This window comes from Notamacropus eugenii, chromosome 5, assembly GCF_028372415.1.
Source record: "Notamacropus eugenii isolate mMacEug1 chromosome 5, mMacEug1.pri_v2, whole genome shotgun sequence".
NCBI lineage: Eukaryota > Metazoa > Chordata > Mammalia > Diprotodontia > Macropodidae > Notamacropus > Notamacropus eugenii.
The window spans coordinates 26,134,702-26,148,098 of NC_092876.1; the positions used below are offsets into that span (position 1 = coordinate 26,134,702).

The 13,397-nt window shown below is 53.6% G+C and overlaps 1 protein-coding gene across 4 annotated transcripts in view; it reads left to right on the forward strand.

Annotated features, from left to right (window-relative positions):
* MEGF8 (multiple EGF like domains 8) overlaps positions 1–11,478 on the forward strand; it is a 30,189-nt gene extending 18,711 nt beyond the window's left edge. For 3 of the 4 annotated variants that reach the window (XM_072607919.1, XM_072607920.1, XM_072607918.1), the window contains 7 exons: positions 102–315; positions 599–764; positions 967–1,159; positions 7,664–7,834; positions 7,931–8,061; positions 8,186–8,315; positions 8,674–11,478. In XM_072607919.1, the coding sequence (XP_072464020.1) occupies positions 102–315; positions 599–764; positions 967–1,159; positions 7,664–7,834; positions 7,931–8,061; positions 8,186–8,315; positions 8,674–9,906 (2,238 nt within the window). In that variant the 3' untranslated portion in view covers positions 9,907–11,478. Of the gene's footprint in view, positions 1–101; positions 316–598; positions 765–966; positions 1,160–1,470; positions 1,618–7,663; positions 7,835–7,930; positions 8,062–8,185; positions 8,316–8,673 lie in introns of those variants that run through there. The other variant, XR_011966851.1, reaches the window with a different exon arrangement.
* The last annotated feature ends 1,919 nt before the right edge of the window (positions 11,479–13,397 follow it).

Sequence of the window (13,397 nt, forward strand, 5' to 3'; positions counted from 1 at the left end):
ACTCCAAATCTGATTTATCTTTGCTGTCCCCTCCTCTTCCTCTGTGTCTCTCTTGCTGCTTGGGGGTCCTGCCCCGCTCCCTCCCTCCTGTGTCCCTGCAGTGTCTGAGCCCATCTTTTCTACCTCTGCGCTGCCTGGCAGGGGGCTGTGGACGTCTGCTGCGAGGGGCAGAGAGCTGCTCTCTGGGTTGTGGCAATGCCCCCCAATGTGCCCTCTGCCTCCGACGCCCACACTGCGGCTGGTGTGCCAGGGGAGACCCTGGCCAGGACGGGACAGGACTGTGCATGGAGGGTGGCCTCAGTGGGCCCCGCAATGGTGAGGAGGGAAGCTTGGAGTGGGGGAGGGGCTGGGGGTAGAGAAGCAGGAATGGTGGGTTCTGACCAGTGTGACTTTGAATACTTCTTTGCCCATTTTGGCTCGCTGTCTCTGTGTATGTTGAGTGCAGGGGATGGGGGCTCTGGGCTTGATATCTGAGTACCTCAGGCTCTGGCATTTGAAAACCGTAGTGGGGCAGCAGTCAAATAGGACCAGGATCAGCAGGATGGGGTGCTATGGTAGGAGCTGGGGTGATCTCCCTCCTTTGTCCCTTCCCCAACAGGCCTAACCTGTGGGCATGGAGATCCTAGGGCCTCCTGGGCATTCCTGTCCTGCCCTCCTGAGAATGAGTGTGCCAATGGACATCATGACTGTAATGACACCCAGAGCTGTCATGACCGGCCTCATGGCTACCAATGTACCTGCAAGACTGGCTACACCATGGACCAGTGAGGACAGGGGCCAGGGAGGACAGGGGTCAGGGAGGATGGCGGCAGTGAGGACAGGGCAGTGAGGATGGGACAGTGAGGATGGGGGGGCAGTGAAGATGGGGGTAATAGAGGGGTCTGATAGACCATAGATGGAGGGGAACAGGGGGGACGGGTTGTGGCTAGGCTTTGACCCTTGCTTCTCGCTCCCTCCCCTTGGCAGTGTGCAGGGCCAGTGTCGCCCAGTCTGTGCCCAAGGCTGCGTGAATGGCTCCTGCGTGGAGCCCGACCGCTGTCTCTGCCATTTTGGCTTTGTTGGCCGTAACTGTTCTACTGAGTGTCGTTGCAACAGGCACAGTAACTGTGATGGTGTGGGGGCCAGGGACCGCTGCCTTGAGTGCCATAACAACACTGCGGTGAGGACCCTGGGTACTGGTGCCCAGTTTTATCCCTGCTCCTGGCTTCTGGGGAGCCCCTGCACCCTGCACCCTAATCTCTGATCCTTACCCTGACCAACATCTGCCCAGGCCGGGGCCTCACAGATTCGCTTCTGTCCTCCAGGCCTGCCATGGCCTCTGTCCCTCACCCTCATTCCTCCTTCCCCCCCACCTCCTCACCAGATCCCTGCCTCCTCCTGAGCTCTTCCCTCCAGTGCTTCCTTGACCCTCCAACCATGGCTGCATGTGATTCATCGCTCAGTCAGCAAACCTTTATTGCGGGCTTGCAGCACTGTGCGAGGGTGCAGATGCATTGTAACAGGAGGGGTGGCCGTAACAATCACCACGATGATAACAGCCAGCATTTCTGTGGCTTGTGAAGACTTTCACTGCCTTATCCATATTCTCTCATCGGATCTTTGCCACAAACCTGTGAGGTAGGTGCTTATTATTATCTCCATTTTACAGATGAGGAAACTGAAGCACAGGGGAAGGGTCTTGCCCAGAGTCACATAGCTGGGAAGTGTCTGAGGCAAAATTTGAATTTGGGTATCCCTGACTCCAGGCTTACTGCTCTAACTGCTGCCCCCCTGCTGTTCCATAAATAGACAGAATATAAATTTATAAGAGAACAAGTCCAACGTCGGCTAGGCTGACATGGGCTAGGATGGAAGGAGGCTCTGGTCATGTGGGGAGAGTGCAGGCTGGTCTGGAGCCTGAGGGACAGAGAGGGTCCCTCCCAGAGCCCACATCCAGTAATGGTAGACACAGAAGGCAGATAGCTGTGTGCAGGGGATGCAGTTATAAGCAGGGCACACAGGTATTCACAGGGGCTTAGTTGGAGATAATTAACTGGGAAAAGTCACTAGCAGTAGCAGGGAGAGGGAGACACTTCCTGGAGAAGGTGGTGTTTTAGCTGGGACTTGAAGGAAGCCTGGAAATGAGGAGGCAGAGTTCAGGGAGAGAGTGTCCCAGGCAGAGGGCACAGCTAGGGGATGTGCCCAGAGCTGAAAGATGGAGGTTATTGTTAGAAGAACAGCCGAGAGGCCAGGGCCACTGGCTCAGAGAATGTGGTGGGCAGGGACGTATAAGAAGACTGGGAAGGTGGAAGGGGGCCAGGTCATTTTTGATTCTGAGGGGAAAGAGTGAATTCAGTTTTGGACGTATTGAGTTTAAGATGGCTGTGGGACGTCCAGTTCTAGATGTCCAGTAGGCCCTTGGAGAGGAGCAACTGGAGCTCAAAAGAGGTTAAGCCTGGGCAAATAGACCTGAGAATCATCTGTACAGATGTAGATGAAAAACCAGCAAAAGACACAGAGAAGGAGTGGCCAGAGAGGGAGGAAGAGAACCAGGAGGAAGAGGGTGCTGTCCTGAGAAGAGGACCTAGAGTAAAGCGTATCCAAGAGAAGAGAGTCATAGGTTGTGCCCAAGGTTGCAGAGAGGCTGAGAAGGATGAGGACTGAGAAAAGGCTGTTGGAATGAGCAGCTAAGAGATCCTTGGTTGCTCTGGAGAGAGCAGTCTTTGAGGGAGGATGAGGTTGAAAGCCAGACTGTAAAGTTTAGGGGAGGCTGGGGCAGCACTGGTTGTAGATGGTCCTCTCAAGTAGCTTAGGCATGAAAGGGAAAAGAGCTATAGGATGAGAATTGCTGACAACAGATGATGAAAGTGAGGGGATTTTTGAAGATGGAGGAGATGTGGGGGGAAGCAGCCAGTAGATAGGGAGAGACCCAAGGTTAGTAAGGGAGTGGATATGGAAGAAGGAGCTGTTGCTGGAGAAGATGGAAGGCAGCAGGGTTGTTGGTGTGTGTAGAGAGCAAGGAGAAGGGTAACCTCAATCTGAGATGGGTGGAGGAAGAGATAGTAGCAGAAAGTGTTTAGGAGGTATGAGAAGAGGTAGAGGAAGATGAGGGTGGTTTGAGGAGGGATAAGAAGGCTTGGAAGAGCTGCTGTAGAGCGTAGGAAAGGCAGGTGAAGAGGGAGGTGTAAAATGAGTGAGGATCACCTAACATAAATTTGTAGTGGACCTGGTCAGCATGGTTTCCCGGTTTTCTCCAGCTTGGTCCAGTATCCCTTGAGTAGTAGCCAGGTATTGATGAATGGTGGGAGTTATTCAAGATTGGGGCTTGGCAAGGCACGATGGGACGTGGAGATAAAGGACTTAATTTTACAGGACAATGTAGAAGTCAGCTGGTTCACCTGGGGTCAAAATGAGGAAGGAAGAGAGTACAGCTACTACATGGAGGATGGTCTGGGAAGGAACTGAGGGGCGGAGATCACAGGACAAAGAACAGGGTTAGTTGACATAAGGCAGAAAGAAAGGTGAAATGAAAATGATCATCCTCAGATAAGGGAATTTAAGAATTCATGAATAGGGAACAGAATGCTTGGGGCAGATCATGAGGTCAAGACCATCTCTGTGCACCTGGGGTAGTGTCCGGCTGAGTGGGTCATGGGACATGAGACAGGTAGAGGGGATAAGGAGAGATAAAACCCAGGGAGGGTAGAGTCTCCAACAAGAAGAGGGCAAAGAAAAGACCATCAGATTGGTTTTGTCACTTGATAGTAGTAGTTTTCTGTTAAGAAGCATTTATTGTCCCCCCGCTTGGAAAGAAAACCATCTCTTAAACCAAACGTGCCAAGTCAGATGCAGTACTTTCCCCACTGACCTGCATCTTGCATGTCAAGTGTGTGTGCCGTCTGGAGTCCCCCATCACTGTGCTGAAGACAGCTAGATTTGGCCATTAAGAGGCTAATGATGGCTTTGGAAGAAAGAGCAGTTTCAATGGAGGGATTACATCAGAAGCTGGATTACGGACGATGGAAAAGAGAGCACAGGGAGGGAAGGAGCATAAACAGCAAAGACACATGGGACAACAGCTCAAGTGTGGCAGCAAAGGGGAGACAGGGGCTTGTGTGCGGCAGCAGGAAAGGAGCCAGGGAGAGGAGGAGAAATTGAGGGTTATGGAGAGAGGGAAGGGACAATGGAGGAGAAGGTGGGAGGGGGTTGGAGGAAGATTAAGGATGCCTGAGCCAGCTTGAAAGCCAATGATTGACTTTTCACGGAGAGCCTTTATTATGCAAAAGTTGGGAAATGCTAGAAAGCCAGGTTTAATTTGTTGTTTCGTTGATTGTTTAGACTTAAGGAATAGTGGAGAAAATGCTAACGATTCAAATTGTTGTGGGAACAGTTGTCTCTTTTTTGGAGAACCAGTTGTTAACATTTACCAGCATGCCCCTGGATGAAGTACACAAGTGGAAGGGTTGGTCTTAGCCAAGAGGAGAGCATGGGACATGATTGAAAAAGTTTGGAGACAAAGAGAAAGAAAGAGGAAGCCGGTGTGGGAGGGATGGCTGCAGTGTCTTCAGGAGTCAAAGGCCTTTAACTGGGGGAGGTGGGCAGAGGAGGTATAGGAGAACTTCTGGGGAGGAAGGAATGAAGGCACCTTGCTTTGGTGGAGGTCCCACGTGATGTGATGAGGTAGCTGTGAATTTAGATGCAGACAGTCTGACCTAACAATGCCCAATGCTGGCTCTGCCTCTGGGGAGTCTCAGGCCAATCTGAGAGTCGCCGGGAATGGATCACTGATAGCTGGATAGGCCTGGAGGAGTCATCAGGGAGTAAGGGAACATACCCAGGGTCCCCCAGGCCATGGCAGCCAGAATTCAGACCCACATACAGTCCTTTTTTCCATCACATGGAGCTGGGAAGGTGCTGAGTTAGTGAAAACCAGGTGCTTTGTAGATCAGGGCAGGAGCTCAGCCATGAACTGGTCCAACCTGAAGTAGGATTCCCCAGCAAGGGTCACTGCTCAGCTGGTCTGGAGGAAACTTTGGCAGAGCCAAAGGTCAAGGAATGGAAGCTGGAGTGCCTAGACAGGATCTTTTCCTGCTTCCTGAGCAAGAGGAGGGCAGAAGGGGTGGGGAGGAACAGGAAATTGGGAAAGCCAGGATGATCTGAAGAGTGGAAGCTCACATTGCCCTGGGAGATTTCCTCATCGAGAAACTTAGGTGTCAGCTATGAGCAAGGAAAGGGTTGGCCTCTCTGTGCCCTCTGCTGGACAGATCAGCCCTAGGGCAGTGGGTCTGGCGGTGGCAGGTCTTAGGAGAGACCTGGATAGAGTGAAGTGAGTCCAGGGAAAGGCAGTGAGTGGGAGGGAAGGACCCAGAGGAGAGAAGTGGAATCCTGGCCCTGCCTCCTACCAGCCAGCTGTCTGCTGGCCACTGCTCCTGCCCAGTGTCTGCTCGGTGGAAGGGTTCATGTCTGATGTGCTGTGTAGAAGAGAAAAGTGAGGTGACATCATGAAGTGTTAGAGCAGGTGGCTCCCTAGGGCCATTCTGGCCTTGGGAAGAGCAAGCTTGGAGTAAGGGTTGCACAGGAGGAGACCTGGAGGACCAAGACTGAGATGTGACGTGACTTGTCTAAGGCCATCCAGGTAAAGAGGCTCCAGAGCTGGGATTTGGGCCCAGAGCCACTGGGCCTCCCACCTTGTGCCTGTTGGCCCCAGAAGGCAGGGCTGAGGTGGAGTGGAGTCCTGGGTGGAAACGGAAAATGTGCCAACAATCAGACCTGCTTAGTAGCAGGTAGTGATCTCCCTGTCACTGGTGGTCTTCAGGCAGAGGGTCTGCAACCACTTTGACATGTCGCAGAATCAGAGGGCATCAGAGTTGGGGGGGTCCTCAGTGGCCATGTGGTCAAATCCAGACCTTGAAGGAACAACGCCCAACAAGCAGCGTACTCCACTCACTGCCCGAAGACTTCTGGTGAGGGTGATTCTAGGTAGGGCATAGAACTGCCTGAGTTCAAATCCAGCCTGAGATGCTGACCAGCTGTGTGACCCTGGACAAGTCACTTTACTCTCTGTTTGCCTCAGTTTGGTCATCTGTAAAATGGAGATGATAACAACCCCTGCTTCCCAGAGTGGCTGTGAGGATTAAATGAGGTAGCATTGGTGAAATGCTCTGAAAGCTTTACCTAAATGCTAGTTTTTACTACCCCTGAAGGTGGCACATTCTGCTTTGGGATACCTCTAGTCATCAGGAAATTTTTCCTGACATTGTACCTCAGTCTCTCTGCCCTGCTCTGGGGCCAGTGAGAAAAACTGTAATCCATCTTCCCCTCAAACCCTCCAGAATAGTCATGCATCCCTCCCTCCACCCCACTGGCATCCTGGGCACCTCTCCTGGCCCCACTCCTTCCTTCATGTTCTATGCGCTGCTGCTCCCAATTCAGCCTAAGACACTGGGGTCGTGTGGCTTCTCTGCTGTACCATTGATTCATGGAGAGCTGGAAAATACCCACTTTTTTTTCCAATGGGAATCAACCAGCCACAGCCCTCATCCTATATTTTGAAAATTTTAAAAAAGACTCAAGTTTAGGACTTGATGTCTGACCTTATTCTGTCCTTTTGTATTTCACTGGGTCCATTCTTTTGGCCAGTGAAGAAGTAGGGCATCTTCCCACCTCTTATCCAATGTGTGAGCTGTCCCTCCAAAATCCGTGCCTTCTGCAGCTTTGAGAAGTGTGCTGTCTGCAGCACTCAGGACACGAATAGCTTCGTCCCCATTGATCTTGGCCCTCCAGTGTCTCATTTTTAGGTCTGGTTAGACAACCAGTTTCAGGTCCATTTACCTGGACTGCCTCGTAGCATGAGAAACTTGATCAGACGCTTTCCTGGAATCAGAAGAGATAGTACATGTGCTCTGATCCCCTCTTTTGCCCAGCTAGTGACCTGGTCAGAAAAGAAATGACATCCGTCTGACTTGGCATCATCCTGACGATGCTATGATGTCCCTTAGTGCTCACTGCTTCTCTTTCTAATGCTCACAAACCTTTTCTTTACTAGTGTAGTGATGAGTTTTGTCAGACACACCGCCCTGTTTGTAGACTTCACCCTCTTTTCTGAAGGACCAGGAAAACGCCCTTTTCTGAACTGCTGGGACCCCTCCCACCATCTGCGATCTGAAAGATCTCGCCAAGAGGAGCTTAGCAATCATCTCTCGCCGTTCTTTAGTAGTAAATAATAATTACAGTAATAGCTTGAAATTAGCTTGCAGAGCGCTCTGTGATAACATTGTCTTGCGTGAGGCTGGGCCGCAGTCTGCCCAGGCCCAGGAATGGGAGTTTCTGAGAGCAGCCATCTGCCTGTCTGCTCACTCCCCACTGACCTCACTGCTCCAGTCAGTGTTTATATGGGATGTTCTCCCATCCCCTGGACAACCCAGTCCCTCTCTACTGGCTGTTTTTCATCTTTTCTAGGTAATTCAAAAAATGAGGCACCCAGAAGTGAACGTTGAATCCTAAGCATGGTCTGATTAATGTGCCACTCTGCCCCTCTTCATGCCACCCAGGGGATGGCATTAGCTTTTTTCTTTTTCCTATTGCGATCCTTTGGAACCACTGAGTCAGGGATCTGGCCCCTCTCCTGGGCTTTATCCTCTGCTTGTCAGCCAGCTGGCATTGCTTGACTGTGCTCCCTCCACAGGGTCCCCACTGCGAACGCTGTCGACCTCTGTTTGTGGGCTCAGCTCTGGGAGGCGGGACCTGCCGCCCCTGCCGAGCTTTCTGCAGAGGGAACAGCGATATCTGTGTCTCTGAGAAGGAGTTAGAGATGTCCCGTGATGATCCGGAGGCGTACCCCCTGGACCCTGAGGAGGTGAGTGACCTGGGTGGGTGGGTGGGGATGAGGGAGCAGGAGCCTGAGCTTCAGGAGCTCCAGATACCTGCATCTTGGGGGTCTGTCCATCACCAGATTGAGAAGTGGGTGTCTGAGGGGCCGAGTGAGGACGAGGCTGTGTGTGTGAACTGTCAGAACAACAGCTATGGGGACAAGTGTCAGCGCTGCCTGGAAGGCTACTTTCTCCTGGATGGCCGGTGCACCAAGTGAGTGCCAGTGGATGGGCTGGGGGGCGAGAGCTGCACCCCTATGGGGGGCCTTGTCCTGGAGGACAGTCAGATGTGGGGCTTAGGAACAGTGACTCGAGATTGAGGACGTCCCTCCTTCCAGGTGTCAGTGTAATGGCCACGCAGACACCTGTAATGAGGATGGGACGGGCTGCCCCTGCCAGAATAACACAGAGACGGGCACCTGCCAGGGGAGCTCTCCAAGTGACCGCCGGGACTGCTATAAGTATCAGGTAAGGGCATATGATGATACTGGGCTGGGTGGACCAAGGAGGGGGTGTAGCCGGCCAGGTAGATGACATGTCATGCCAGCTCTGATGGGCATCTGAATGAGAAGTACCCAGGAGCTCCCCAGGAGTCAGGGCCACCACAGGAGGGCTCCTGGAAGTAGGGGGTGACCTAAGGTGGGTCTTGGAAGGAGTAGAAGAGTATCAGGGAACTGAGAAGGAAGAGGAACTATTTGGGGTGGGGGCAGGGCAGAGATGGGAAGTTGAGACCAGAGTGAGGAGGCCTTGAATGTTAGGCTGAGAAGTGGAGACCAGGGGGATGGAGGTGAGGAGGATTGCTCTTCTGCCTCTCCTTCCCCCACAGTGCGCCAAGTGCCGGGAGTCTTTTCACGGCAGCCCCCTTGGGGGTCAGCAGTGTTATCGACTGATCTCTGTGGAGCAGGAGTGTTGCCTGGACCCCACCTCCCAGACCAATTGCTTCCATGAGCCCAAGCGCCGGGCCCTTGGCCCAGGGCGCACTGTGCTCTTTGGGGTTCAGCCAAAGTTCACCAATGTGGATATCCGCCTAACACTGGATGTGACCTTTGGTGCCGTTGACCTCTACGTCTCTACATCTTATGACACCTTTGTGGTCCGTGTGGACCCAGACACTGGAGTCCACTCTGTCCACATCCAGCCCCCTCCACCGGCTCCGCCCCCTGTGGCTGCAGAGGCTGGGCTGCGAGCTGGTGAGGCGGGTGCTGGCGGACCTGGTGTGCCCACTGAACCTCGGATCCGGGAGGTGCGGCCACGGGGGCTCATCACCTACGTGACTGTGATGGAACCTGCCGCTGTGCTGGTGGTGCGTGGGGTACGGGACCGGCTTGTCATCACCTACCCCCATGAGCAGCATGCCCTCAAGTCCAGCCGCTTCTACTTACTACTGCTGGGCGTTGGGGACCCCACAGCACCTGGCGCCAATGGCTCCGCAGACTCCCAGGGCCTCCTCTTCTTCCGCCAAGACCAGGCACACATCGACCTCTTTGTCTTCTTCTCCGTTTTCTTCTCCTGCTTCTTCCTCTTCCTGTCTCTCTGTGTCTTGCTCTGGAAGGCCAAGCAGGCCCTAGACCAGCGGCGCGAGCAGCGGCGACACCTGCAGGAGATGACCAAGATGGCCAGCCGCCCATTTGCCAAGGTCACAGTCTGCTTCCCACCTGACCCAGCTGTTAGCATCCCTTGGAAGACGAGTGGCATAGGCCTGCCACCCCCGGCCTTCCGCCGCTCAGAGCCTTTCCTGGCTCCGCTGCTGTTGACTGGAGGTGGGGGGCCCTGGGGAGCTGGCAGTGGTGGCTGCTGCCCTGTGGCCCTGAGGGCTGGGCCCATCACGCTAGAGCCCACAGAGGACGGCATGGCTGGAGTTGCCACACTCCTGCTGCAGCTGCCTGGTGGCATCTACACCCCTAACCGGGCCTGCCTGGGTTCTGCCCTGGTCACCCTGCGGCACCGGCTACAGGAGTATTGTGGAGGTGGCAGTGGACCCGGGGCTGGTGGGCACGGGGTAGGGGGTGGGAGGAAGGGACTGCTGACTCATGACAACCTCACCAGCATGTCTCTCTGAGGGCCCTGGGGTAGGGAGGGTCGTCCAGTCCCTGCTCCCTGCCCCTCAGCTCCCACGCATTCCATAGGCACCTGGCTCATCTCTGGTTTGGCGATGCCCTTCCCGTCAGCCCCTGGTTTGGATTCTGGCTTGTACCATGTCAGGCTTCTCTGAGTCACCCCCTGGGCTCCAGGCCATGTTTCCTCTCTCAAGGCAGCTCCCCTGTACAGCCCCCTGCCCGCCCAACACCTTGAGTCCATCACCTCTGAGCCCCGATGTCCTTCATCCCCAGATGAACTGCTCCATAGTGTGGCTATGGACCCAGGGCTTCCCTGGGGTCTCCCAAGCCACCACTTCCTAGACACTGGACCACCTCAGTTCCCTTGTAAGCCTCTTGGCTTTCTGGGACAAATTGCAGCATTTCAGACTTGGAAGGGTCCCAGTGAACATTTAGTCCAATAGTACCTGAAATCCCGCCCCAGTGTGGGGATCTTACTACCTCTTGAGGTGGCTTTGTTTGCCCCTTTGCGCCTCCACCCATCACTCCTGGTCCCACCCTCTCTGGCCCAAGGGGACCCCTGTTGTCCCTCTGTTGCAGGATAGCCCTACACATAGATCTACATAGTGCTTGTGGGTGTCCCCTGCAGAGCCATCCCTTCAGCCTGTCCTCCTTATCCACTTTCCTTCCTGAGATGTGTGCAGGGCTGAAGCTCGTGCCCCAGGGTGACCTCCCCAGCGCTCCTCTGGTCTAGTCAGTGTAGCCCGAGGTGGGGGGGCTGTGTCACAGACTTGACTCTTACTGGGCTTGCTGACCCAGCTGGCCCTCTGCCCACCTCATGAAGTTGTCTTTCTGAGGCCAGGTGTTGGCCCAGTGTGACAGCTCCTGTTGAAGCCTTGGGGGTCTGTTGTCTATCCTGTGGGAAGCGATTCCCCCTGGCTGCCACTTGTAGGTTCAGTGACAATGTCATTTAGAATTCATCCAAGTCGTCACTCAAAGTGGTCAGTGGCTGGGGCCAGCTAAGGACTCTGGGAGCTATTCCCCCTGACCCCTTGCTGGGATCCCAGCCAGCAAACCCATCTTTTCTGGGGGGATATTCCGAGTCAAGGTGGACAGACCTGTGAATTCAGTGCCCTGGTGGTCACCCGTTGGAGGCTGGATAGCCAAGGGAAGTCTTGCTCCTCTACAGCTTGGACTATGCAGCCTTTGAAGCCCCTTCTGAGTTCTTAAGTTTCATGATCAGTGACCCTTCCAGTCCTCAGCTGCCCAAATGCAGTCAAGGCTTTCTTGTAAAGCACTTAGCATAGTCCTCAGCACATAGTAGGAGCCACAGAAATGGTTCTTCCTGTCCTTCCCAACCAGTGGGAACTCCTGACCCTCTCTTGTCCCTGTGTCCCTTAACTCAGGACTCCAGGACCCACATCCCACTTGTCCTCTCCTCCTTATTTGTGAACCCCTCACCCTTCATTCCCTAGAGCTGCTCCCTCGTTCAGAGGATTTGGATAGCCTCACTCTTGTGGGCAAGGAGGAGGTCCCTGGGCTACTGTGTATGGGAGGAGGAAACCTCAAGTCGCCAAATAAAACATTACCAGGGACCCCGTGGTCTGGTTGCTGTATAGAGATGTGGTAGACCAACTCCTTCAGCCAGGGCTGCCATCAGACTGCAGCCTCCCATCCCTTTGTTCCATCCTCCATTGCCGGTCCATCCCTGCCCTAGCACACTGGTCCTGGCTCTTGGCTGGGGATTTTCTCCTGCAGCCCCTTCGGGTACCCTTTGAGACCCCTGGGACCCCTAATCCCTCAGAGGGTTCGTGCATGTGATTTTCTGTCTCTCCAGGCTTGGTGCAGGGGAGGGAGGGTCAGGATCTTTGCCAACTGCTCCATAAGCCATCTCCGCCAAGTGTATGTGTGCCTTTGGGCAAAAAGAAAGACCTTCCCTTCATTTTCTTCCACTGTCCTCTTTGAGAACAAAGGGCTCATGACAGCAACATAAGGGGGTTAGACTCAGTTCCCCAATTCCAGGATGTCCTTACCTTGTCCTAACTGAGAATACAGAACTCCCCTCCCTGCCTTTGAGGGCATATGACACCTATGTTTGGTCCCTTCAAGTAGACCTGGACCTGGGCCCAGGAGAAGGTGGAGGAACCAGTGAGACTAGACTGTACATCCAGGGTCTCCCTCCCGCCTGAGCTAAGGGACCTTCAGACTAAGAAGGGAGGAGCCTTGGCACTAGGACTGAGACTGGGCATCCAGACGAGGTTTCTTTGTTAAGTGGGGTGTGGCAGGGCCCATCCCTTCTGTTACTCAAGTGACTTTCTGGTCTCAAGTGACGGTCTTCTGTGCCTCCTTGCATCACTGAAAAAAGAAATGAGGAAGCAAACATTGATTAAGCACCTACTGTGTGCCACACAGAATTGTTTTCATCTTAAATAGTTGAGGAAACTGAGTCAGGCAGAGATTCAGTGTCTTGTCTGGGATTGCACAGCTGTCTGAGGCTGGATTTGAGTTCTGGTCTTCCAGACTCCAGATCCGGTGCTCTATCCACTGAGCCACCTAGCAGTTTGTGTATCTAATATTGTCTGGGAGCATGAGTCCTAGGAGCAGAGATCTGAACCCTGAAAGGGGCTTTCAGGACTGTTGAGTCATCTGGGAGCCCAGAGGAAACAGCCCATAAAGGTAATGAGACTTAGCCTGGTCATACAGCAAGTGATAGAGCTAGGGGTCAAACCCACATCCATGTCAGTTTGTCTGATCCACTGAGTGAGTTATGTTTTCTGCTTCCACTTGTGTCCCCTTGGGACTTGCAGGTGAGGTCTGTGGAATCCATATCTCCACGTAGTGAGGCATTCCCATCCCTGCTTTACAGATTAGAAAAAGTCAAGGCTCAGAGGGGAGCCTTGCTGCTCGTCACCCAGAGCCAGCCACTTATATGTGGATGCTGAGATTTGAACATGCGTCTCCTAACTCCACATCTAGGGCTCTGTCACCCTTTACCAAGACTCCCTATTGCTAGTGGCTCCTTTCGGTGTGAATGTTCTAGCTCTGCTCAGGTTCAGATATCAGAGATGGGGCCCTGATGTCTGAAGGAATGTTCCCAGAAGCAAAGAACCAGAAGGGAATTCAGAGGCTGGCTGACCTCCACCTGCCCAAGAACCTCCTCCATACCATACTCAACATGCAGTCCTGCCTGGGTTAGAACAGCTCCATCCATTCTGTCCTCGACCCTCCTCCAGAAAGTCCAACCTCCTCTGGGTCTTCTCTGGTTAAGAGAATACCAGTGGGAGTAGATCGGTACTGGTTGAAATACAAGATGACGTGTTTGGCCTGGTGCAGCCTTTCTCCAAAGGTCAGAATAACAGCAGCCATTGGATGTCACTGGTGACTCAGAGCCTCCTGAGGTCATTTCAAATTAGCCAAGGTGGGTGATTCCAACTTGACAGGAAGCTCTTCTGGTCGAACCCCCATGACATTTAGATAGTCACTTCATACAAGTTCATCAAATAAATCAGGGAGT